Source organism: Xenopus tropicalis, chromosome 4 (genome assembly GCF_000004195.4).
Source record: "Xenopus tropicalis strain Nigerian chromosome 4, UCB_Xtro_10.0, whole genome shotgun sequence".
Taxonomy (NCBI): domain Eukaryota; kingdom Metazoa; phylum Chordata; class Amphibia; order Anura; family Pipidae; genus Xenopus; species Xenopus tropicalis.
In genome coordinates, this window is record NC_030680.2 from 84,646,977 (window position 1) to 84,670,971 (window position 23,995).

At 37.0% G+C, this 23,995-nt stretch overlaps 1 protein-coding gene across 1 annotated transcript in view; it reads right to left on the reverse strand.

Moving 5' to 3' along the window:
- Nucleotides 1-23,995, reverse strand: part of cachd1 (cache domain containing 1) — a 93,183-nt gene that overhangs the window by 22,360 nt on the left and 46,828 nt on the right. The window contains exons 2-7 of the mRNA XM_002931614.5: nt 23,660-23,722; nt 13,486-13,634; nt 9,056-9,162; nt 6,356-6,482; nt 2,056-2,200; nt 526-742 (exon numbers count right to left, since the gene is read on the reverse strand). Coding sequence (XP_002931660.2) covers nt 526-742; nt 2,056-2,200; nt 6,356-6,482; nt 9,056-9,162; nt 13,486-13,634; nt 23,660-23,722 — 808 coding nt within the window. The remainder of the gene's footprint in view (nt 1-525; nt 743-2,055; nt 2,201-6,355; nt 6,483-9,055; nt 9,163-13,485; nt 13,635-23,659; nt 23,723-23,995) is intronic.

Here is a 23,995-nt window from a genome sequence, read left to right on the forward strand (position 1 = left end):
AAGTTTTCTCGCAAGGCAACTTCAGGTGACTTGGGAAAACCAAAGCAACATATTTTCCTACAGGTGATTTAACTTACCACCGGTAGAAAAGAATTTGAGGAAATTAGTCACAGCTGTAGCAATATTATGCCTAGAATATTAAAATATTTTGTCCAGCAGTCATTATTATCATAACGTATGAACAAAGTACTTGTGAATGGGCCAACCCAGAACCCGTGGGTTTCGGGTTGTGAATGGGCCAACCCCAAATCCATGGGTTTGACATGAAGATTTACAATTTCAGAAGGTCTATCTGCACACATGGTCCACCCCACCAGTGACGTCAGTCTCCCAGCCCCCTCTGAAGTGCTTCCCCTACCCATCTGTCAATTTAATCCATGCAGTAGACAGTACACCTAAATAAAAAATAGCCTTATGACAGTTGCAAATGCTTATAATCAAAAAGAATTGCCTACTGTTGTCTTGTTCTATAGCTTTCTTGTTCAGCTGGATCTAAAAATTGAAATAAGCGACCAAAATTCTTACTTGCATGAATTTTTGTGCCATTTTTGGTATTTCTGATCAGCTGAAAAGCTTTCTGAAATCCAAGGGCATGTTGAGTGGGGCTGTCTGAAGACTTTACAGAAGATACAAAGCTTGCCATCTCTCTCTTGGCTTCACTGGTGGCGGGAGACAGGAACGTCTTGTAGCACGGATCCAGAGAACATGTTCTCCCAATATCAGCTACGGTTAAAACGGAGATCTGCACGACAGTAAATCACCTGCTTAACAACCCCACATATACAGCAAATAGGAACATATTTAAATGTGTGACACATTTGGATAGCACAGCATTACAGTCCTGCAAATTAGTCCTGTCATGTATTTAAAAGGAACACAATGTCATCTAAGAGATTTTTGTTTGTTTTTTTTTACATTTCTTTTGTCTAGATTGTAATTCCTTAAAATACAGGAAGGTGTGTTCCTTACATGTTTTGAAATTGCTGAGTGATGAGATCAGGGCATGTACTGGCCAAGTTTGATACCAGTGTGTGCTTAAGAATACTGCTTAACAATGTCTCAATTTACCCTCTGGCTTCAACAGGCAGATATGAATGTATGTAGCCTGCTTCAAAGCTCATTTGGCCATGCACACTGAATACAGCCTAGCTAATGTTCTGATCCCTAGACTGGCTCCTAGAGATGTACACTTTCAGTCTTCTCCTATTGGAGGATACTTGCTGAGATGAAGATTCTACTTCTGAGATACTAAATTAACTTTGCTGACACTATAGTTCCTTTTCAGATTGTAGCCAGACAAATATATAACTGCTAATAAACAATTAAATTACACTGCTTGGTACAAAAAAACTCCACATTTCTGATTTAGCAGAATATGATTTTGTAGTTCAGGTATTGGACCCCTTATCCGGAAAACCATTATCCAGAAAGTTCCGAATTATGGAAAGGCCATCTCCCACAGACTCCATTTTAATCAAATAATTCACATTTTTAAAAATGGTTTCCTTTTTCTCTCTAATAATAAACAGTACCTTGTACTTTATCCCAACTAAGATATAATTAATCCTTATTGGAGCCAAAACAATCCTATTGGGTTTAATTACTGTTTAAATAATTTTCTTAGCAGACAAGGTATGGAGATCCAAATTACAGAAAGACCCCTTATCCGGAAAACCCCAGGTCCCGAGCATTCTGGTTAATGGGTCCCATACCTGTATATAGCCTTCATGCAGCACTGTAACTGTTGGATGTAAACAGATTGCAAAGAATAGTCTTGTATTTGACAAGGCTAAAAGTCAGGTATTGCAGAATGGTCCTTTACTTACATAAACATTAGCCATGTGATACACATCTATTGGTAGAAACAAGGGGACACACTTTTTCTCAAATTTTCAGTCAATGCTAACTTATTATAAGTAACAAATAAATTAAATAATGTAAAGCTAAATGCTTACACTGCTATGATAGCTATAATCAAAGTTAGAATGCATGTAATGGCAAGAATTAAAAAGCAGCTATAAAACAGGGTGAAAGGTTTTAAAGGAAAATGCTCACTTTGTCATGTTCATCAATTGAATTCAGTATAACAAGTGTCGCGTCTCTTGCGATCTGGAGTTGTGTCTCTGTAATGGAAGCTCCATGGTCCATAATAACAACAATATGTTTTGACTGAGGGCGAACAGTGGACACGTAGACTGGTCTGTTGGGAAAGTGTTATTTTGATTTTAATATAGCACACAGCTACTATCTTGCACTGTAAAAAGTTATTTCATTGGCAGTGCAGGTACCTCTTTTAAATTATTTAGCATATCTGGCATATTTTGTATTACTATACTACACTGTTTACATTGCAAATAATTCATTCTACCATTTAAATTAATGTATTTTTTTAGTTGCAACATTGGTGTGTAGGCAGCCAACTCAGTGCATTGTGCCCGATTCTGATTCAGCAATACACAATAGAACTGCTTCATATAAGCTACTGTTTCTCCTACTCAATGTAACCAGAGGAGTCAAGAGTCGGACTTGTATTTTTTACTATTGAGTGCCATTCTCATATCTACCACTAGCTGTGGCATGGGAGCAATACATTATATTTTAGCAATACAAAAAAAAAAAAAAAAAAGCTTCTGTCTATGAAAGGAGTACCAGATATTGGGCAGATAACAGCTTGACATTTATCAAACTAAAAATAAACAACATTTTTCTGACACTATCTAGCTAAGAGATATTACCTAGAATGACAGTATAAATATTCTTTAGGCCTTCAACAAAACCCCCCTGGATATGCTACACCACCAGATATGACAGTTAAAAGGTATACTAATTCTGTAACATGAAACAAAGAATAAAATAGTGAATGCTTGGTCATACCCACATTGTAGTATTGGGCAGTTGCTATACTTTCAGAACTCAGGCTAACCTAACTCTGGATTAAACCATGTGCTACAAACCATATACAGCCATTAGCTGCACACACAAAAAAGTTAAAAATAATTATCAGCACTCAAGTTTAGTCTGTGTAAACCCCTTCAAAAAAAAAAAAAAACCTGATGCATAATTAGCACAATTTGGTCAAAATATATAACCTCAAATGCCCAAAATGTGAAACTAACCACCACAATGTTTGTATAATTTAAAAGTAACCCTCATAGCCAATGAAATTGTTGACCAATTTCAAGATAAACAATTCTTTACATAGAATTGGACATATGCGGATATCCTCACAGAAGAACAGGAGACACACATCTTCATCCACATTGTTTGACCACTTATGTCTAAAGTGCTTCTGGCAAGAATTTAAAATATTGCTCTAGAAACCACTCAAACAAATAGTTGTGTTGGTTAAAGTAACCTTGGATCATTTTTAAGCGAAGTAGGGGAAGGGGCAATTCTGTTAGATATATTACATTTAACACCGATCATCAATATATAAACAACTCAATATTCACTCAGTCCTAAGACCTTCCAGACAGCACTGGGTAGACTCCAGATAATAAACTGTATATGTATACATACATAACGTACTCATGTGGCATTCAAGAGTCAGCCGATAAAAGTAATCTAACACTAATCTTGGATACTTGTCTACATAAACATCTTGTCAAATGAGCTGCAACATGTGGTTTGGAAATGAGCTGATTCAGCAGCTAAGGAAATGATCAGATCCAAGCTGTAACAGGTCAGTAGTACAATTGCTTGTGCTGTTTGCACATACAGAAAAGCAAACATATTAAGTAATCATCAGTATGTTTCTTTATATACGGTAAATTAGCAACAAGTAATGAACAGACAGAAAATCTCTCAACATGTTCATATGTAACTACTACTACACTCTCATTCAGTGACAGTAACCAGGGATAAAGGAAGTGGGTTGCAATTTATTTTCTGTGAAAATAGCAATACCATCTGGGTTTCTCTGGTATGTTTCTAATTGTGGGGGTGAGATTGATTTACTACAGTTCCCAGAGCCAGCCAATGTGTAACATATCTGTGGAATACCCAGAGGTCTACTGAAGGGTCAACTACTGATCAATATATACACATAACACAAACACCTGAAATACAGGCATACACACATCTTTAAATCAGCACAGATTACAACAACATTAAAACCTACTGATGCACTAATTCACATTTTATGATTACTCATATTAGTAGCTTTAACCAGTTTGATTACATCAATCTGTAATTCCCAGGGGCCACCATTACTCTGGTAAAATGGTTGCTTGGTTTAACAAGCAATAACATTTTAATGTAAAAGTTCCACTTTCTATTTTGTATAATGTTCTCAGCCAGCAGGGAAAATGCCCATTCTTCTCGATACAGTACCTGCACACATGGGTCAAATTTTCAGAATGGAAATGCACACAAGCTTTATCACCTCAAAATCCATCCAGTGTCCCTAGTGACATCCAGACACCACTGAAGAGAATAGCATCAGGCTCTGACAGTAGAAAACACTTTTAAAGCCTTAATATCAAGGGTAATAATAACTTTCCCATGTCACAGCTTCCCTTAGAAATCTATGGGAAACATCCTAAAGCATATGTGATGATGGACCTGCTTAGACATGCTGGGAACTGTTGCTATAAGCCTAAGAGTCACTGGCAAGTTTACTTTGTGAAGTGTAATATTCATAAAAGGTAAAATATTTTTTATCAGTGACTGCAGTGATGTAGAAATTTAGCACATTAAAAACAAACTATATTAATATAGTTGCTTTAACTTGAATGGTTTAGGATTTCAAATGACAAGTCTACAAATTAAATTAAAAGCACTGTAAGTTTATTCATACAGTGATGCTTGAAAGTTTGTAAACCCTTTAAAATTTTCTATATAAATGTGACCTGAAACATCATCCAATAACATCTGCGTGTGGAAAAAGTAAGTGGATTGTGCTCTTAATATTTGGTGTGACCCCCTTGTGCAGCAATAACTGCAACTAAATGTAACTGTCAGCATCACTTCAACTTTTGGATGTTGGTGAGTTTCCTCACATAAACTGCTCGCTTTCGGTCTTTCCACATTTCAGTTGGATTAAGGTCAGGACTTTGACTTGGCCATTCCAGAACATTCATTTTATTCTTCTTAACCATTCTTTGGTAGAACGACTTATATGACCCACACATTTTTTCCCATTTATGTGTTTTCCCCTAAACGCTTACATTTTGCACTGCTCAGCCCATCTTCCCTTTTTCTGCGAATAGCAGTGAAATGCAAATTGCGCACAAAAATTTGCAAATGAGATTGCGATTTGCATGAGCGTTTCCTCTGTACATGTTTATTATGTGCGAATATAGTACTGATTTGCACATTGCGAATAAAAATTCCTAATTTGCAAAATCAGTTTAGTGGTTTTCCACCACTAAAGTTGTGGCGTAACTCGGACACAAAGTGTACACATAAATATTTACAATTGGCGAAACAACTTGAATTTCCTCCATTTGTACACAATGGGGCACATTTACTAATCCACGAACGTCCGAAAAGCGTCCAAACGCGTTTTTTTCGTAATGATCGGTATTTTGCGACTTTTTCGAGCGCTCAATACGAAAAAGTTGCGACAATTTGCGAAAGTCGTAATGGCTATGCAAAAGTCACGACAATTCACAAAAGTCATAATGGCTATGCAAAAGTTGCGACAATTCACGAAAGTCTTAACGGCTACGAAAAAGTCGCGGCAGTGACGAAAAAAATCGCAAAAAATACGAAAAAGTCGCAAAATGTTCGTTTCCAATCCGAATCCAATCCCATTCGGATTCGTGGATTAGTAAATCAGCCCCAATCTGTCCGACTGTTGATTGGTGAAGTCCAAACACTTTAGAGATAGTCTTGTAACCTTTTCCAGGTTTATGGGCATTAACTCTTTTTCTGAGGTCCTTTGACACCTCCTTTGTTCAAGCCATGATACACTTCCAAAAATGTGCTGGATCCCCTTTTCTTTAAATAAAACAGGGTCTCTCACACCTGATTGTCATCCCATTGACTGAAAACACCAGACTCTGATTTCACCTTATTATATTATACTCTGATTTTACTGCCACACACATCAATAAATACATCACCAAGCATAATAAGTTTTGTATTATTTGTTTATCTAGATTTTCTTCATCTACTTTTAGGACTTTAGGTCACATTCATATAAAAATATAGAATATTTTAAAGGGTTTACAAACTTTCAAGCATCACAGTCCTTTATTATTTCCTTTCAATATAGTTTCCTTTAATTTACCCTGCTAAAAAACATCACAATTTCTTTCAAGATAGTTAGACATATGATTTACACAGTAAGAAAACAAATAAAAACACTAGTAAATCCAAAATATTTTAGTAGCACTAATATGCCATCTACCTGCTGCGATGCTCATAGCTGCTTTTACATCGGAACTTGTGTGCAGGAAAAACTGTGAAAATGCCTTCTTCAGAGCTGAAATATTGCCATTTGATTCCAGGGTTGGATTTCAGATTGTCAGCAAGCACTAACAAAATGGAGGGAAAAACAGCCACAGAAAGATAAATATACAGTGAATAAGAACTAATATAAATATACATAAACACACACTAATAAATATATATATATATATATATATATATATATATATATATATATATACACAGGTGGAAAAAGGCACTCACATTTAAAGTTTGATTAAATATGCCTTGGTGCAATCTTGTTAGCATAGTACAGCTGGAAAGCAAGGTCCCACACTCGAAAGATTCATTCAAACCATGCAACTAACGTTTCGGCTGCACTTTGCAGCCTTTCTTAAAGTGACAATGAGCCAAAGTGACCCACTGATAAACCCACAATAGCACGGAAAAACAAAGTGATGTCATATGTGAAAACACAAACTGTGTATATACCAAGAATAAATTAATAAAGAAAAGTAAAAATAATAATGAGATTCACAGTGTAATGTGGTAATGATTATCAAAGCGCAAACATTTCTCTGTGTATGGGAGTTTCAGTTCAGCCTAACAGGTGTCCTGTAATCTTATTTCGTATCCTTTGCTTGTCCCTTTCGCTTCCTTGCTCTTTATTTTATGTTTTCATTACACTGTGAGTCTCATTATTATTTTTACCTTTTCTTTATTAATTTATTCTTTGTATACACACAGTTGGTTTTTTCACATGTTCACTATGACATCATGTTGTTTTTTAGCGCCATTGTTGGTTTTTCAGTGGGTTCACTTTGGCTCATTGTCACTTTGACAAAGGCTGCGGACGCAGCCGAATTGTTAGTTGCAAGGTTTGAATAAATCTATTTGTTTGACATAAGTCCTGCGAGTGTGGTACCTTCCTTTCCAGCTTATTGCGAATGTGGTACCATCCTTTCCAGCATATATATTTGGCATTCATTATAATGCATGAAAAGGGGCAAAAGGGATCCTGTTCTCTTAATTATAACCCTGCATTCAACTGAGGTTTATATGTATATAAGCTGGAAAGGAAGGTACCACACTTCACATATATAAAAAATATTGACACTAGACTGAATAGTAGAACTGATCACGCCAATCATCAAATATTAATATACAACCTCATAAATCCCTCCAGCAATGTTCCACCATTAGTGGAAAGCCTTCCCAGAAAAGGCCTTGGCTTTAAAATGAGAAATTACATAGGCAAGTGTCCTAAATATGTATGCCCATTCAGGCCAACAGGCAATGTGATAACAGATTTATAGCAATACAAGCTTACTAAATGTTTTTTACAACTAGTTCTATTGAGATTTTGTATTTCTAGCAATTTGAAATTACTTAAATATTTGTATCTGTTTTACTAATACATTTTGAATCTACTAATATTAAAAACATATTCTATAGAATGTAAGTATAAAGAGAAACAAGCAATGCATGTGAAACATTAGAGAGATCTAAATTCCAGAATTTGACTTTCCACCACAGGAGAGGGGGTATCTGCTTATTTGTTAAGAAAAAAAAAAAAAGGCTTTGCCAATGACATGTTCTAATGGGGGCCTGTCAAGCTCTTGAGGCTTCATCTGACCTATTAACATATATATTGTTATTCTCCCTTCCTTTATTACAAGCTTATTCTAAACACCATCAGTCAAGTGTATTTATAGTAACCAAGTGTTTATTTCAGTGATGGGGTCATTTTCTAACACACTGAAAGATGAATTGAAACCATGAACTTCGAATCCTTCAGATTTTTTCTAAGCAATCTGTAAGTGCCTAGAGCTGAGCCCTTCATGAATGTAAACAGAGAACCAGTAACAGCTCTAACAATCCCAGTATATGGACAAAAAAATATGTCAATTAACATTTTCCTTCTGCAACAAACTTTCCATCAAGATAACTTAAAATAAATAAATAAATAAATAAAAATGCTTCCTATACATTTAAATACATAAATATTGCTCCTTGGGACCCCTCCCCCACCAAATCTCTTCACATTGAGAATGAAGAACATTGTGTTTTGCCCAGCACTTGCCTCTAATACATGAAAAGGAGCAAAGGGGATCTTGTTCTTTTTAATATAACCCTGCATTCAAGTGAGGTAGAAAAAAAAATAATCTGCAAAGCAAAATATTTCTTAAGGTCTACGGCACATGTGTTTTGACCACCCTTGTGAATGGCAGTCAAAACTACAACATCTACCTGTCGCTTGTAAAGGAAATCAATGAAAGTCACCTAGCTAAAAGGTAGCTTCACTGAAGTATTAACAAATATGTATATGAAAGTTTGGTAAGTTTCTTTAAAAGTCGTTTATTATAAATGATCTTCTATACTGAAGAAAGTTTTCTCTTTGGTACCCCTTTAGGCCTCCTTTAAGAGCATTCTGACCTCAGTGTTTTGAATGATAGAGAAAGTGTTTGTGTGTGTGTAGGCTATTGCTCAGAACAGTTTGGCACCCTCTATTTTTACCGTTGGTTTGGTGTGCATAATATTTCTTTCCTGCTGCCTGGTTTAATTGCTCAATGCAGCTGTTGCCTTGAGGCATGGAGGTATATATAAAACCTTTTGTACCATATACTGTTAAAGCAAAACAAACATGCATTGAAATGACCAATTATAGTATGTTACCAACCTGAGTTTAAATCCCGCCCTGGATTAAATGCTCGACTGTTTACAGTTGTAGAAAGTCTGTCACAGCTAATAGTTCTTGACACGTTTGTATTAAAATTTCCATCAAACCTGAAAAAAAAAAAAAAGAAACTTAATCTTACTATTTCAAGAAACAAGTAAATGTAAATGTTGTAAAAACTTACATGCACAAATATTGTATTTTCTATTTTGTGTGTTCATCACCAATACAAAGCAATCTGTACATAAAGGACAACCAAAATGATTTCAGTTTGCTCCAGTGAAAAGCTTTTACCATTATTCAGAATATATGTGTTCAGACAGGTGGTCATTCAAGGTTACCAGTGCTGACTGTTTATTCTGATAGGATACATAAGAACAACACTGCATACGGCCCACTGACCAACGTGCAGAGTTTCCTCCTAAGGCTCATGCACACAAGGAAATTAGTCGCCCACGATAAATCTTTCCTTCTGCAGGTTACTTATCTCCTTCAAATGCTTTCTCATTAGCAATAATGTAAATCTCAGGTGGGAAAACAAATACAGCAATACAGCCACACGAGGAAACTTTGGGTGACTTAAAAAAGCCAAAGTAACTGTTTCCCACCAGCGATTTTACATCATCACCGGTGGGAAGCCATTTAGAGGAGATTAGTAGCCTGTAGTAGAGGAGATTTATCATGAGCAACTAATCTCCTTTTCTGTCATTGTCAATCCCTTGGATGTTGCTCTCAGTGCCCCCAAACCAGATAGTTATTTTTGAATTCCTGACTTGGTGGCAAGTTTTGGTTGAATGAAATAAAGATTTACTACCAAATAAAGCCTCCTGTAAGCTGATAGTGTGCATAGAGGCTACCTAATAGTTAATCTTAGCCCTTATTTGGCACCTCCATGAACTTTTATGATGCTTGCGTTGCTCTCCAAGTCTTTTTACATTTGACTGTGGCTCACGAGTAAGAAAGGTCGGGGATCCCTGCCTTAGGGTTCTGGCACACGGGGAGTTTAGTCGCCCGCGACAAAACTCCCTGTACGCGGGCGACTAATCTCCCTGAATTGCCATCCCACCGGAAATCGCGCAAGTTGCCTCGAGAGGAAACTTGCGGCCACGTATGCCATCTCCCCGTGTGCCAGAGCAATTAGAGGCTAGCAGCAACCACATCAAACAGAAATTTCTAGAAAATAAGTTATTTTTTTATCTAAGGGGCCATTTACTACTAGTCAAATTTTATTTCCCCCCAATTCGGATTTTTACAGCTAAAAGTCATCAAAAAAAGTTGCAAGTTTTTCAAGATTTACTATGAGACAAAACTGTGATAACTCACCAATACACCATATAAAACTTGTCAAGTCAATGGCAGATGTCCCTTTATTTCTCTGGTTTTTTGTGTGGAAATTTAAAAAAGTTGCAGTTATCATGCATCAAGTAAAAAACGTAGATGTTTTTGTGACTTTCCCACAACTTTTTCCCGCACATGCTTTTTCGGTTCCGATTTTTTTCCCAGACTCATGTTTTTCATACACATGAATAGCCAGGTAGTACAGATTGCTTTTTCATGCAATCATCAATAATGAATGGAGAGAAATATAGTGCCACATAGAACAGCACCTGGTACATTGTAAGCCACATAAGTCAGCCTAAAATAAAAAGTAAAGACTTCTAAAAGGCTTGAAAGCAGCATGCTATTTCCCCAAAGAGTTGAAATAATGGCACTTGGGTGACTGGGCACTTCTGCTGATGCAGTGTGCATGCACACAGACTGACAGGAATGACAATACTCAAATGCATCAGTTGAAAACAACACAAGGTTGTCTTCAATGGGGAGAAAAACACATTCATTTGACCATAATTGGTTTCTTCGCTTACTTTCATCAGATCAAAAAGCCTCCTGAAATTCATTTTCAAGGAAAGTTACATTAAGGAGGAAAAAAGTGGGGAGAAATAGAAGAGGGGAAAAGTGCCTTCTGGATTCACTTTAATGAAGAACTGATCGAAACTGCATCCCAAGGGAGAAAACAGTGCAGTGACTCCCACTTTGATCTCGTCCCTACGGAGAAATCCGCTCCCTGCATAGCTTGCAAGATGTTCGTTTGATTGACGTCTACTCTGATGTGCAGACTGCTTTGAACTTCAGACATTAAATTCCCATCAGGCTGCAGTCATTTTTATTCTCCTTCAACAGGATTTACAAGCAGGAGATCAGCAATGTAGAAGATAAAATAAAATTGCACATGCTAGTGCTCACTTCAGCTTGGACTATTTTTGATGTGGCCTAAATTCACAGTGTAAATTGCTGGTTTCTCTTAAACAGTTATAAATTTAAGAAATAAAAACAAAGAATGCAAAGAAAACTAAAAGGAACTAACTTTGCAGTTAGTGTAAGGCATGTCAAAGAGTCTTGAAAGATATCTTGCACAGTCCACCTTCATTCATTTTTTAGTATTTAGTCACATGAGGTATTTTGATCCCAGCAATAATATTCTTTTATGAGACATAAAGGGATGATGCACCTTAAAATTAATTTTTAATACTGTGCTGATTTTTAAGCGCTTTTACAATATTTGAATCTACTGCACATAAACGAGTCTAAGTCTGCTCAGGGTCGCCTGGAACATGTAAAAAATATGGTTGCGTGTCACTGCATTATTTTTTTTACTTGCGCTGTTGATTTTGTTTTTCCTATAAAAGGAGCACAGGGCTGGGTGAAAAATGTAGCTATTAAATTCAAAGAGGAAAACCTAACAAATCGAAACCCCACAGTGTATTAAGCCTTCCTTGTTCTTTAAAAAACACAAAAAATAAATACAAGGTGCACAAACCACTATTCAAACCCTGACTACAATTCCTTTGCAATCTGTTAACTCAGGGAGACTTGCTTGCGTCATATATCTCTTTTAAATAGAATATGCATGTATTTTATTTATACATTGTAACTTGTGTATTTAAGGATGTTGAGTAATTTACATATTAGATACAATCAGGTTACAACAGATGCAAGCTTCAACAGTTGCTAAGTCTCCTCCCCTTTGACCAAGGGTGGTTGGAAATTTATTCCCATTTGTCTCCAACTGCATTTGCCCAACTTCCATTGTCCAACCTGCCTCAGTAATCTATGGCCAACTCCCTAAAGTTAACTTAATGGTCATTGACCAATCAGAACTTGCCACATCAACTATGACCAATCTCTAGGTTAATAGCATGGGTTAAGTTTTAGTCGTGTGTTCCTGGAGTGAGGACAAAGATGCCTGACTCAATGGAAGGATGAGTATAAGGGAGGCAGTGGGATTCTATGTAACATATCCACCTTTATAATTATCTTTTTAATATCAGTTATATACTGTATTTAGATATAGCGCTGTTTTGTATTCTGTATGTTTGTTATCTCTGTAGATATGTGTCAATAGCTTTTGTTAATAAATGTATATTTTTGATTGAACTATATCTTTTACTATAGAACCTTTATAACCAGGAATATTCATGTATATGTGCATATAAGAATACATATACATATTTACATAAAAATATCCCTGGGCAACACAATCCTTTTAGGGATGAACATAATTTGATATTTACGCATTTAATTGACTACGGGTCCTAAGCAAAAAATCTAGCAAAACATTGAACAAATCACAATACCAATTAACACGTCCATTTAAGCACAATCAATAACATTCCGTTACCTGGAAATAACATTTTCCTTTTCTATTTAAAAGAAAGGTGGTACTAAGGTTTAGAAACACTTTAACTGTGACAAACTAATGATTTGGGCAAATCTGACTCTTGCACAAATTGAAGAGATTTATCTAAATACTGAATGAAATAATGAAATGAGAGATGCTTGTAATGAAACCTGTTGTGCACTAGTATAATCACTAAAGCTGGGTGACTGAAGGGCCAGTCCTGTCTGATTCAACCCTTTTGTATGGGAGCTATATGATTAAATTATACACCATCTTGCCACATAGCTTTTAGGGCTCTGACACACGGGGAGATTAGTCGCCCACGACAAACCTTGTCACGGGCGACTAATCTCCCCGAACTACCATCCCACCGGCGAAAATGTAAGTCGCCGGTGGGATGGCACACGCTGCGCAGGCGATTTCGGCAAATCGCTGAAGTTGCCTCGCGAGGCATTTTCGGTGATTTGCCGAAATCGCCTGCGCAGCGTGTGCCATCCCACCGGCGACTAACATTTTCACGGTGGGATGGCAACCCGGGGAGATTAGTCGCCCACGAACAGGGAGATTTGTCGCGGGCGACTAATCTCCCCGTGTGCCAGAGCCCTTAGATTGAACTTTCAAAAGTCTTTCACCAATACAACTATGTACTCTGAAATTAAGGCATATGATATAGAGGCAATTCAGTACTTATTTTTATTATGTTTATGACTAAAGGTTATGACTATGGAACTTAGTAGCACAAAAGGTAGCTTACTCCATCATTGAAGCTGGAATAGTGCAACAGTCCTGGATGGCTGTCAATGGAGATGTCAGGTGAGCAGTGTAAGATGCTTCTACAACTTGCTTGTTGCGCGTCACCACATCCAAATATCGGTTAAACTTTTCACGGATTTTCTTGGCCAGCTAAGAGAGAGAGAAAACAATGCAGAAATGCACTGATAATTAGTAACAGTGAAGGGAGTAATGTAATAAATGTTCTTAAGTTAGCTATTGTCAACTAACCCATAGCAAATAATCATCATTTAGTTACTAATAGACAAGTGGTTGCTATAGGTTAATTAATGTGGGCAAATATTAGAATTTTATAATATTGCCACAATGGCTAGTTATTTTTATGCTGGCTTTTGAAGTGTGACAGCTTTTCAAAATTAGCATATATTTAAAAAAAAAAAAAAATTATAAATTTATAAAAATTTGATATGCTGTCTTTGTACTATTTGCAATTCAATATAGGGTTAAATTAACAATTGGTTTGTTATAGAGATTTTTTTTTTAACACACAAATAAGTTTCTTCAGAGCACTCTTCAAGCACTTCTGCATATTCTGATATTAACAGTTTTTGGAACTTAAGTAATAAAAGACACTAAGCGCCAGATGCAGTAGCCGCTTGCAACCAATGAGCAAGTAGTATTTACTAGAAAGCTTTTGTTAATTTGTATCTGTATGATGCAGTCTCCTCAACCTTAAAGGAGAAGAAAGGCTAAGTCACTTGGGGGTGCCAAATGTTAGGCAGCCCCAAGTGACTTAGATCGCTTACCTTGTACCCTGGGCTGGTGCCCCTGTTAGGAGAAAACAGCACCAGCCCGGGGTACCTGTAGCGAGCCCTTCCTCCTTCCTCTCTCTTCTGCCGGCGAAATCCGTGGGCCGGCGCATGCGCAGTAGAGTGAAAAGCCGTCTTTCTTGTTTAAGTTCAGCTTTTCACTCTACTGCGCATGCGCGCAAGCGAATAGGAAGTAGGAAGCGCTCGCTGCTACCCCGGGCTGGTGCTGTGCTCTTTGTACAGGGGCACCAGCCCGGGGTAAAAGGTAAGCGATCTAAGTCACTTGGGTGTGCCTAACATTTTCGCACCCCCAAGTGACTTAGCCTTTCCTTCTCCTTTAATGATTTGTTTGTGAAACTACACGGTGACTACCTAAGCTGATCAGAAAACCCTGCACTACACTGATGAGCCCCAAGAAGGGTGAAACCAATCTGTAGTTGGGAATCTGATCAACTATTATCCTGGCTTCTGCTTCAAAACCCAGTGGGTGAGCAGTGGGTACTACGTTTGCCCTGGTGCAATAACCCATGGCAACCAGTCAAAGGTTTGCATTAAAAAAAGCTTTCTAGAAACAAATCATTAAGGTTGAGGAGACTGCCTTATACAGTTACACGTAAACAAAATGAATTCTGGGAATGAAACTCTTAAAAAAAAAAAATCCCCCATTTACATGGGGGATTTTTTTTTTTTTTTTTTTTTAAGAGTTTCATTCCCAGAATTCATTTTGTTTACGTGTAACTGTATAAGGCAGTCTCCTCAACCTTAATGATTTGTTTCTAGAAAGCTTTTTTTAATGCAAACCTTTGACTGGTTGCCATGGGTTATTGCACCAGGGCAAACGTAGTACTTTTGTCACATATGGGGGAAGGACTGCTAATACCAAACTTTTGGCTCAGCAGCTCTTTTTTTAGAGCAACTCTGTCTCACTTAATCCCTTTAAGTGAAACTAAGCCTCAACAACAAAACCAGGAATATGCAAGCATAAACGTGACTGGAACTCTCCAGAATCATTTCTTTCCAGTGCTACTTCAATTTACTTAACATATACATTTTAATGCAAAAGCAAATACTTTATTTTGTAATAATAATATCCCTTTTAATTTAGCACTTAGCACAATGCAGTAAGACCAAGGCAATCAATGTTACACTCTAAAGGTGGCCACACATGTGGCGATCTGCGATCTTTCGTGCGACCATCGGTCCGCCACTAACCTTCAGGGCTGAAACGGCAGATAAGGAGGTAGAAACAACAGGATTTCTACCTCCTTCTGGCGATTCAGCCCTGATGGCAGATTTTGCTCAGGTGCCTTCCATGGCGCCCGATCAAAATCTTTTGACCTGGCTAATCGGCGAGTCGACCGATATCAGCAGCCTCCTGCGATACCGGTTGACTCTCCGACTTGCCATATACGCACCGAATATCGTACGAAACGAGGTTTCGTACAATATTATCGGTGCGCGTATGGCCAGCTTAAGGGGCTGATTCATTAAAATTTAAATTATGAGTACAATTTGCGACAATTTGCATTAAATGAGAAAATTTCTGATGTGTGCTAATTTTGCGAAAAGGTGCGATCATAAATTTTCATATCCGAACGATTGTAAACAGCGGGAAAACCTTTCTGACTTTGAACCTTCAGTGCATGATTTTGGAAGCCTCCCATAGGAATCAATGGCACTCTGCAGCTCCAACCTGGCCAAAGGAAAGTCATGACACTGAAGCTTGAATGAATTCCGAAACTTTCATACTTGTTGCGACAAATACAATTTTGTCGCACAAATTGTCTCAAAGTTCGAAAAAGTTGTGCAAATTAACTTAAAAAATTGCAGAAAATACGCACAGGTCTAAAACTTAGAAAAAATATAAATTTTTAGTATTCGGACACAATCGTACATTGATAAATGGGCCCCTAAATGTAGATATGTCTGCCTTAAACATGGATAAAAGGCAGGATGAGTGAAGTCGTCATGTTCCAAGTTTCACATAGCAATTAAAACAACATATTATTGACCATTCCGTTTATACACTCTCTCTGGTTAGCCTCGACATACATTTTATTTTCATTTGCATACTTAAGCAATGTAAATAGACTAATTCCCCTTTTTCTAAATAACAATCCAGTTTCCTCAATTAAGAACCCCCAGCTGGGATGTTGAAAGTCTAATGACAAATGTAATTCTTAAATATTTCTAGCAGAACACTTCAGCACACTTTACTCCTAGGAATAAGTAATGGCTAAACAAGAAGCATTCCCCCCAATGGTCTTAATCAAAATCAACAACTCAATGCATGGTCTCTAAGGAACTAGACTGCTAAATGAAAACATTTCTGGAACAAAGCTAAATTATTTAATTATCTTTAATTGGTCTTTAAGAATAATATATTTCAAGCACAGAATAGACTTATGTATCCTGCAAATCAACTATCATATTTAAAATTACAAGGCAATGAAGCATGCAGGGAACAGATTTTATTTTTTAAGCTTGTCTCCTTGTCTACTGCTCATCAAATGCTTTTCACAATACTTTTTTGTTTATGCACTATGTGGTCAAAGGTATGCGGACATACATGTGCTAAAGTATCCAGAACAAGGACACTAGTATCTATTTTTTGGGTCGGAAAATACATTGGAGTCAACTAATACTAAACCAATATTGTGTGTCTGCAATATATATATATATTTTTTTTAAACTGAAGGTTTATCATATTGTAGCTTTGTTAGGCACCGTGCACTCGCGCCTAGGGCGCCCGATCGGCTTGGCCCGGCACTGGGGTGATTAGTCACTGTGACTTTTAGAAAACCCCAGTCGCAGCAACTAATCACGTCAACTAATTCACCTGTCTGTCTTTATTAGAATAGCAAAAATGAAGGGAAATATGGATTTAATTTAAAAAACTGTCAGAATGCATTTACAACCAATTTCCTATTTACTGTTATAATATTTAGCAAAGGTGTGTTTAGGGGGAGAGAAAGATCTGGGTGAGTGTGTTGAAGGGAACAGAGGACTGATGTGGGAAGTATCAGAAAAGTTTTCACATTTGTGATATGCATAGAATAACACTATGTTTACACGTATATTTTATGCAAACAATTTTTATCTTGTTTTATTATAATCTGCACTATTAGTGCTCACCATTTTTCCACCTTTTTTCTGCCCCTTCATAGAAATGTCCCATGGGGTAATTAGTCACCAGCGATAAATCTCTGCTACCACTGGCAACTAAAAGCCTGTCAACTGTCAATAAAGGGAATCGCCAGTGGAAAGGCCTACATGTTGCTTTGGCTTACGGAAATCATGCAAAATTTCCTCCTGCAGACAACTTTGCACAAAGCAACGCGTAGGCCCTTCCCACCAGCGATTCCTTTTACTGCCAGTGGAAGGGCTTTTTGGGGAGATTAGTCGTCTGTGGTAGCAGAGATTTATCGCAGGCAACTAATCTCCCCGTGGGACAAGGCTACAGGGCTCAAATTTGAACAGCAGATAAGCTATTTAGCTTTTCTGGAGATAAATGGAGGTCAAATGTCATTCATGATTCTCCTTTCAGCTACAGGATGTAAACTTTTCCCATGTAAAATAATACTGTTGCTGACAAGAATTTTTTTTCTTGCAAATGGACATATGGATATAACCTTTAAATAAAAATTATATATTTTCATTTGCTATCTACATTCAAGGGACTTCATTTGTCCCATTAAAAGTCTCTCGCAAAATCAATTTTGCACGTGGCAATCGCTACCAACTCTAAACAAAAACAAAGTTATTGTTAGGGTGATCTTTTTTTAATAGTCATTAATATTGATACTGTTTTAATATGTACTTGTGTGTCTAACCACAGTGAGAATTTCAACACTAAAATAACATGCCATCCCAAGGTTACTGTGGTTTTCCACAAAAGATAAGTGTTAATCCAAAGATCCCTCTTGGAACATGTCATGTAGCAACTCATCGTCAATCTTCAGACACTATGCAGTGTGCGAGCATCAATAAGGGACATGTGTATACTGATCAGCTGTTAGTTTAAATGTGAGTGCATTCCTAGAAATGTAGTTCTAATGTACAGTCAATCATTTAAGTATGATAATAGCAGATAGGAATTTTGTGATTATTACTACAATCTTTAATTTTTATGTGATTCAAAAATTAAAGCTTGATACAGACAAAACCAATAAGGAAACATTATTGACACTAAAGATACAAAGAAATGGTGGTAAATATACTGTGTATCTTTTTAAATGTATGGTAAAAGCGCTTGTCAGGCAATTATAATATGGACCACCTGCAAGTGCTTTCACAATCCAATTTTAATGTAAAAGTCTATGGGGCTATTTTGAGGACTACAAAAAAAGTAGCATAGAAAGCCCTCTATGTAGTCCCAAGTAGGCCTTTCTTCTTTGAAGTGCAGAATCCCCATCCATTATTATATAATAAACTCAAATCCATTTTCCCCCAACTGGATACACTCAATCAGGGCAAAATGTGTAAGTAACACTTAAATTATGAATCCACCAACTTTTAAAACTAAATTTATAAAAAATGAATGATGTTTGTAGCCCTTCTGTATTCAGGTGCAATCTAATATAATACTTCAGCCACTTTCCCAAAAGGAAAAAATAAATACCTTGTATATAACACAGTTATTTACTGTAAGAAAGGGTGCATATAACAAACAGCTTACAATCATCAGAACAGCTTGTCCACATATCTTGGCAGACATGGGTTTCTTTGCATACCTGCAGTAGTGAGATTTAAGGTGGCCATACAAGGACCGATTTTTTACTTACAAACGACCGATTCCCGAACGATCCGATGCTATCGTTAAGTTATCGTATAGTTGGTGGTGTACGAACGATCGTCGGCCCACTAAACGAGCCGACATTATCGTCCCCAAAATCGATCGGCCAGGTTTAAAAATTTTGGTCGTTTAACGATAAAATCTGCCAGTTGGTGTGAGTGTCAGACATTTGTCTTTCAACGATTGTTCTCTGCGCATGTCACGATTGCCAGCAACAACATCGATCGTACGTAGATGTGCGATCGTAGGTATTTTACGATAATGGCAACGACATCGATCGTACGTAGATGTACGATCGTAGGTATTTTACGATAATGATGCGACAAAATCTTTCCCGAATTATCGTTGCCCGTGGATGGCATATCGTATGGGAACTCGATCGCCATACGATCGTTTGTCGATATAATCGTTCATCGCACAACGAGCGAAATCGCCTCGTGTATGGCCACCTTTAGAGTCTAAAGGAATCTAAAGGGAAAATATTCCTCCTTTTTGAAATGAGCTCACTCAGCTGGGTTGGGTTTATGTCAAAAAAGTGAATTGCCAAAACTATATACAAATACATTTTTTGTTTACACACGTAACGGATTCTACTGACTGAAAGAAAAACATAGTATGCCGGCGCTACAGGGGCTTGCACACCCCCAACTCTAGGCTGACAGAATGATCTAAACCCAACCTCACTTTATTCTATTGTGAAGTTATGGATTCTGGAACTTCAATCTGTGCACCACCCACTATGGACTTCAAGCCCCAGAATACATCACTTTGAAAAAAGGCGAGAGAGGGGTTGCAATACAATGTGTGCCTAAGGCTAATGGCACATGGGTAGTTTACTCCTCATCCGGTTCCTTCCACATGTTGTAATTATGTGTACAGAGACGCAGAAGAGCAGCTGGTCAGAGGCCACACATAGTGTATTTAAAACATTAAGGTAATATTGTCTTTTATTTATACAAGGCAACTATTACTTTGAATGGAAACTGCCCTAGTACTAATTGTGTGCACAAAATTGCACCGGGCTCTTCAATCCCAGCAACAAATTTTAGGAATTTAGGTTACCAGTTTCAGTAATGTGTAACGGTTTAATTGATAATACATATTCTGAATGGTATCAAGGAGTTCCTACTCACATATTGTTCCTGCACTAATGTATATTACCAAAGACTGCTGGGGATTAAATAAATCTGAATGCTATGCTATAAACTGAGCTGCACATGGCTATGCTGAAGTCAGATGGTAGAGTGTCAATAATGACACTCTAGGGAGGATCTCCACAGGTTGCGCTTCCTAAATGATGTGCTGTAGCTGCTCAGCAAATGCGATACATCAGCAGCCAATCACTCTGAGCCTTCCCGTGATAACAGCAATGGAATAAAAGTAGTTCACACCTTGCCTGTCCTATTTGAGCAAGGGGTTGCAGTACTGATGTATCTAGTGCCATTCAACAGCTTGCTACATCAGACAAAACCAACCACTATCAGAAAACTCTACCCAGCGTACCATGCTTGGTACATTTTGACCCGGGCCAGAGATCATAAAGGGGTTGATCACTTTTACATAAACTTGTACTATGGTGCAGACATTGATATTCTGAGACTATTTAAAATTGGTCTTCAATTTTTTATAGTTTTTCAGTTATTTAGTTTAGCTCTCCCTTTGGTATCTTAGCAGCCATCTGATTGCTAGGGTCTTATTTACCATAGCAACCAGGCAGTGGTTATAACAAGAGATGAGAAGATAAATAGCAGAGGGCCTGCATAGAAAGATAAGTAATACAAATTAAAAAGTGAGCATAATATGTAACCACTTCTATTTTCAGGTGTTCCTGACCCTAAGATAGTAGTCACCTCAAGAATTTACAGAATCAATTAATTGCTATACTTAAAGTCCTGCTGACAATTCAGCAGCCCCAGAACATAACTTGTTTCAAGGATGTATGACCAGTTACAGAAAAAGTAACTCCACATTTGACAAGGGGTGATTGTGTGGATTTCAACACTGACATGCTATTTTTGACAATACCCTTTTAAATATCAATGTCTAACCACAAAAGTGTAACTTTAATTTAGCTAAAACATATATTCTCATTGATTGCCCTGTTAAATCAGCTTCAAAGTTTAAAGCATGTCTGATCTATATGAAACACAGACTGGACGAGTTTCCTGACATACAGTTTTCAAATTCTATGACTTGGTGCAAAGGTTTCTTGTCTACTTGATAATGAATCAACAGGGACACTAAATTTAAAGAAAGCTAAACTATGAATGCTCTTTTTAAAGAGGAATCTCTCCAAAGTTATATTTAAAAAAAAAAAAAATACATGCATTAAGCTCTGGAGAATGTGTGGGATAGTACTTCCCTTGTGGGTTTTAATCAATAAACTGCTGATTTGCCTGAAATCTGCTAGTGAAACAAACATTTGGAGTATATGGGAAGAAGAATGAAAGGATTATAATTTAATTACAAACACCTCCCCAAAAGGATTTTGGCTGCACTCCAGAATGATATGCCAGGAATGTATCAACAAACAAAAAAAATTGAAATAAAGTATAATTATAAAAACAATTCTACCTTAGGCCAAATGAGGCAGTTACAATTATTTCCATTATTTTGTATACTGCTTGTAAATTATATTTAATGATTTATTATTATTTTAACAGAGTAAATTAAACCTGGTTTAATTTTCACTTGAGAACTATGGTACAAGAGGTGATTTGACATGTAAAATCACCTGACAAGTGCTAGTGTTTACAGGGGCAAGGTGGTGGGATATTTCTGGTGGCTTGACACAATGTGTTTGGGTGAGTAAAAAGTGCTGCTGGCAAAATGCACTATATGCCACTTGAACTATATCTTATGTGTGCCAGTGTTGAGAGTGTTAAGATATTGTCACATAAGTACCACTTTTGAATCATGTACAATTATGAAGTTTAAATAAGCAATATCCACCAATAGTCAGACTGTTTTAACTTGTGAAAAACAAACAAAATGTTGTGCTTTCATAATTTTGAATAATCATTTAAGGATAATGGTTTTCTTTAAGACTGTACTACCACTGACCACCTCACAACCTGGAGACATTGAGCTCTGTATAAACAAACACATACTGCTCCCCAGCTGCAGTCTGTGCCTTAGCCTTATAGATAACCAGATAAGAAGAGGATTTCACTATATTCTGACTGCAAATTTCAGCTGGCCACAACTAAATCTTGCAGCCTATCATTTCCTTTAATGAAACCGCCTGTCACCACTGATGGCAGGCAGATTTCAGCTAGAATATGCACATCTGTTTTTGTGCTGAAGTACACTGTTCATTATGGGGTACAGGCATATTTCAACCAGCAATATGTCTGAGGGCTTTTAGATGCTCTGAAAGCCTTAAGGTGGCCATACATGGGCAGATTTAAGCTGCCTGTTTGAGTCCTTCAAACCGATCCAGCAGCTTATCTGCCCATGTATGGGGACAACAGACTAGCCTATCTGACCAAAACTTGGCCAGGTATTGATCGGCAGGTTTGATTTTCCCATTGGATTGGGGACTGTAATCCGATAGTTTGCCATTCAGCACAAACCCTACTGACTGAATTCAAGTCAAACAAGGGGGTACACTACACCTTTAGGCTCAGTGGTTTGTAAATTCTGTCTCAAAATAATTCTAATTTATTCCATGCACACAGCTAAATAATACATACACATGTAGGGTACATACATCTCTAAGGAGAAGAACAGTAAATTTAAATGAGCTTTTTACATAATCGGTAATTCACTTCATATGTCTAGTGGCTGTATTGTTTCATACAATTTTATCTGTGCGCGCATAGCCAGCTTAAGTGTGGAATCCTTTCCAAGTTATGATCGCTGTTTTACTGGCAGAAGAGGATTATAACTTTTTCAGAAGTAAAGTATGTTTCTCAAACTATATAACATATATTATAATATTGGATAGTGGTTATTTATTATAATACACATTTTTTTCAAGTAGAACTAAACAAACGCTTTGTATTATGACAAATACTTTTAAATTAAGACTTGTACTTTTTAAGAATATTTGAAACAGATTTTAATAAGCTGTTTAATTGGCTTGTCCCTTCAATGTTTACAAAAAGCTTGATTATGCATTTTCAAATGTTAATGTTACATTTACATAACAATTATATTAAACATAACTGAAGCATAATCATGTGCACGAGAAGTTATCCACCCAACATCTGGCCAGTAAATACAACAATCTTGCTGCTGCAGTACTGAAAGATGGTCATGTGGATTTCTGGGTGATCTCACTGGACTTATATTACAGTCTCAGATTAGGAGGCCCAACTGAGGGGAGCAAACTTTAGACAAAGTCTGCAAGAAAATGAGCATTCACACTTAAACCAGTTCTTTAGCTGAGTTTTGAACTCATAGCTGAGTTTGTAGAAAGAAAACATAGTTGCATATTTAGTCCAGCATTGGCAAAAAGCAAGTTTAACACATTATTTTATGTTTTAAGTGACAAATATTTCCCCTTTAAAAATAAATGCTAATTTTACTACAAACAGCATTCTGATAAGTTCTACCGTATGCAACATAAAAGGAATAGTGCTACTTACTTGCTGAACTTCAGTTTCTCCATTTGAAATCTTCTCTGTGTATACAAAAGAGTTGAATATCCTCTGCAACAGAAAAATATACAAAATCAATAAAAAGTAATTGATAGAATGCACAAATGGAATGAATATTTGAGGGATGGGGTACAAATGGGAACTTTATGGCAGAAATATGTTAACATTCATATAGCTTCAGCATGGTGCATTTACTGGATTACTGAACCACAGCTTTGTATGTACCCCAGGTCTTACCAAACTGCAGTTAAGACAATTTAGCTGCATCCAGTTACTGCCAACTTCTCTACATATTTTTTTATCCTAAAGGCACAGTTTACATTA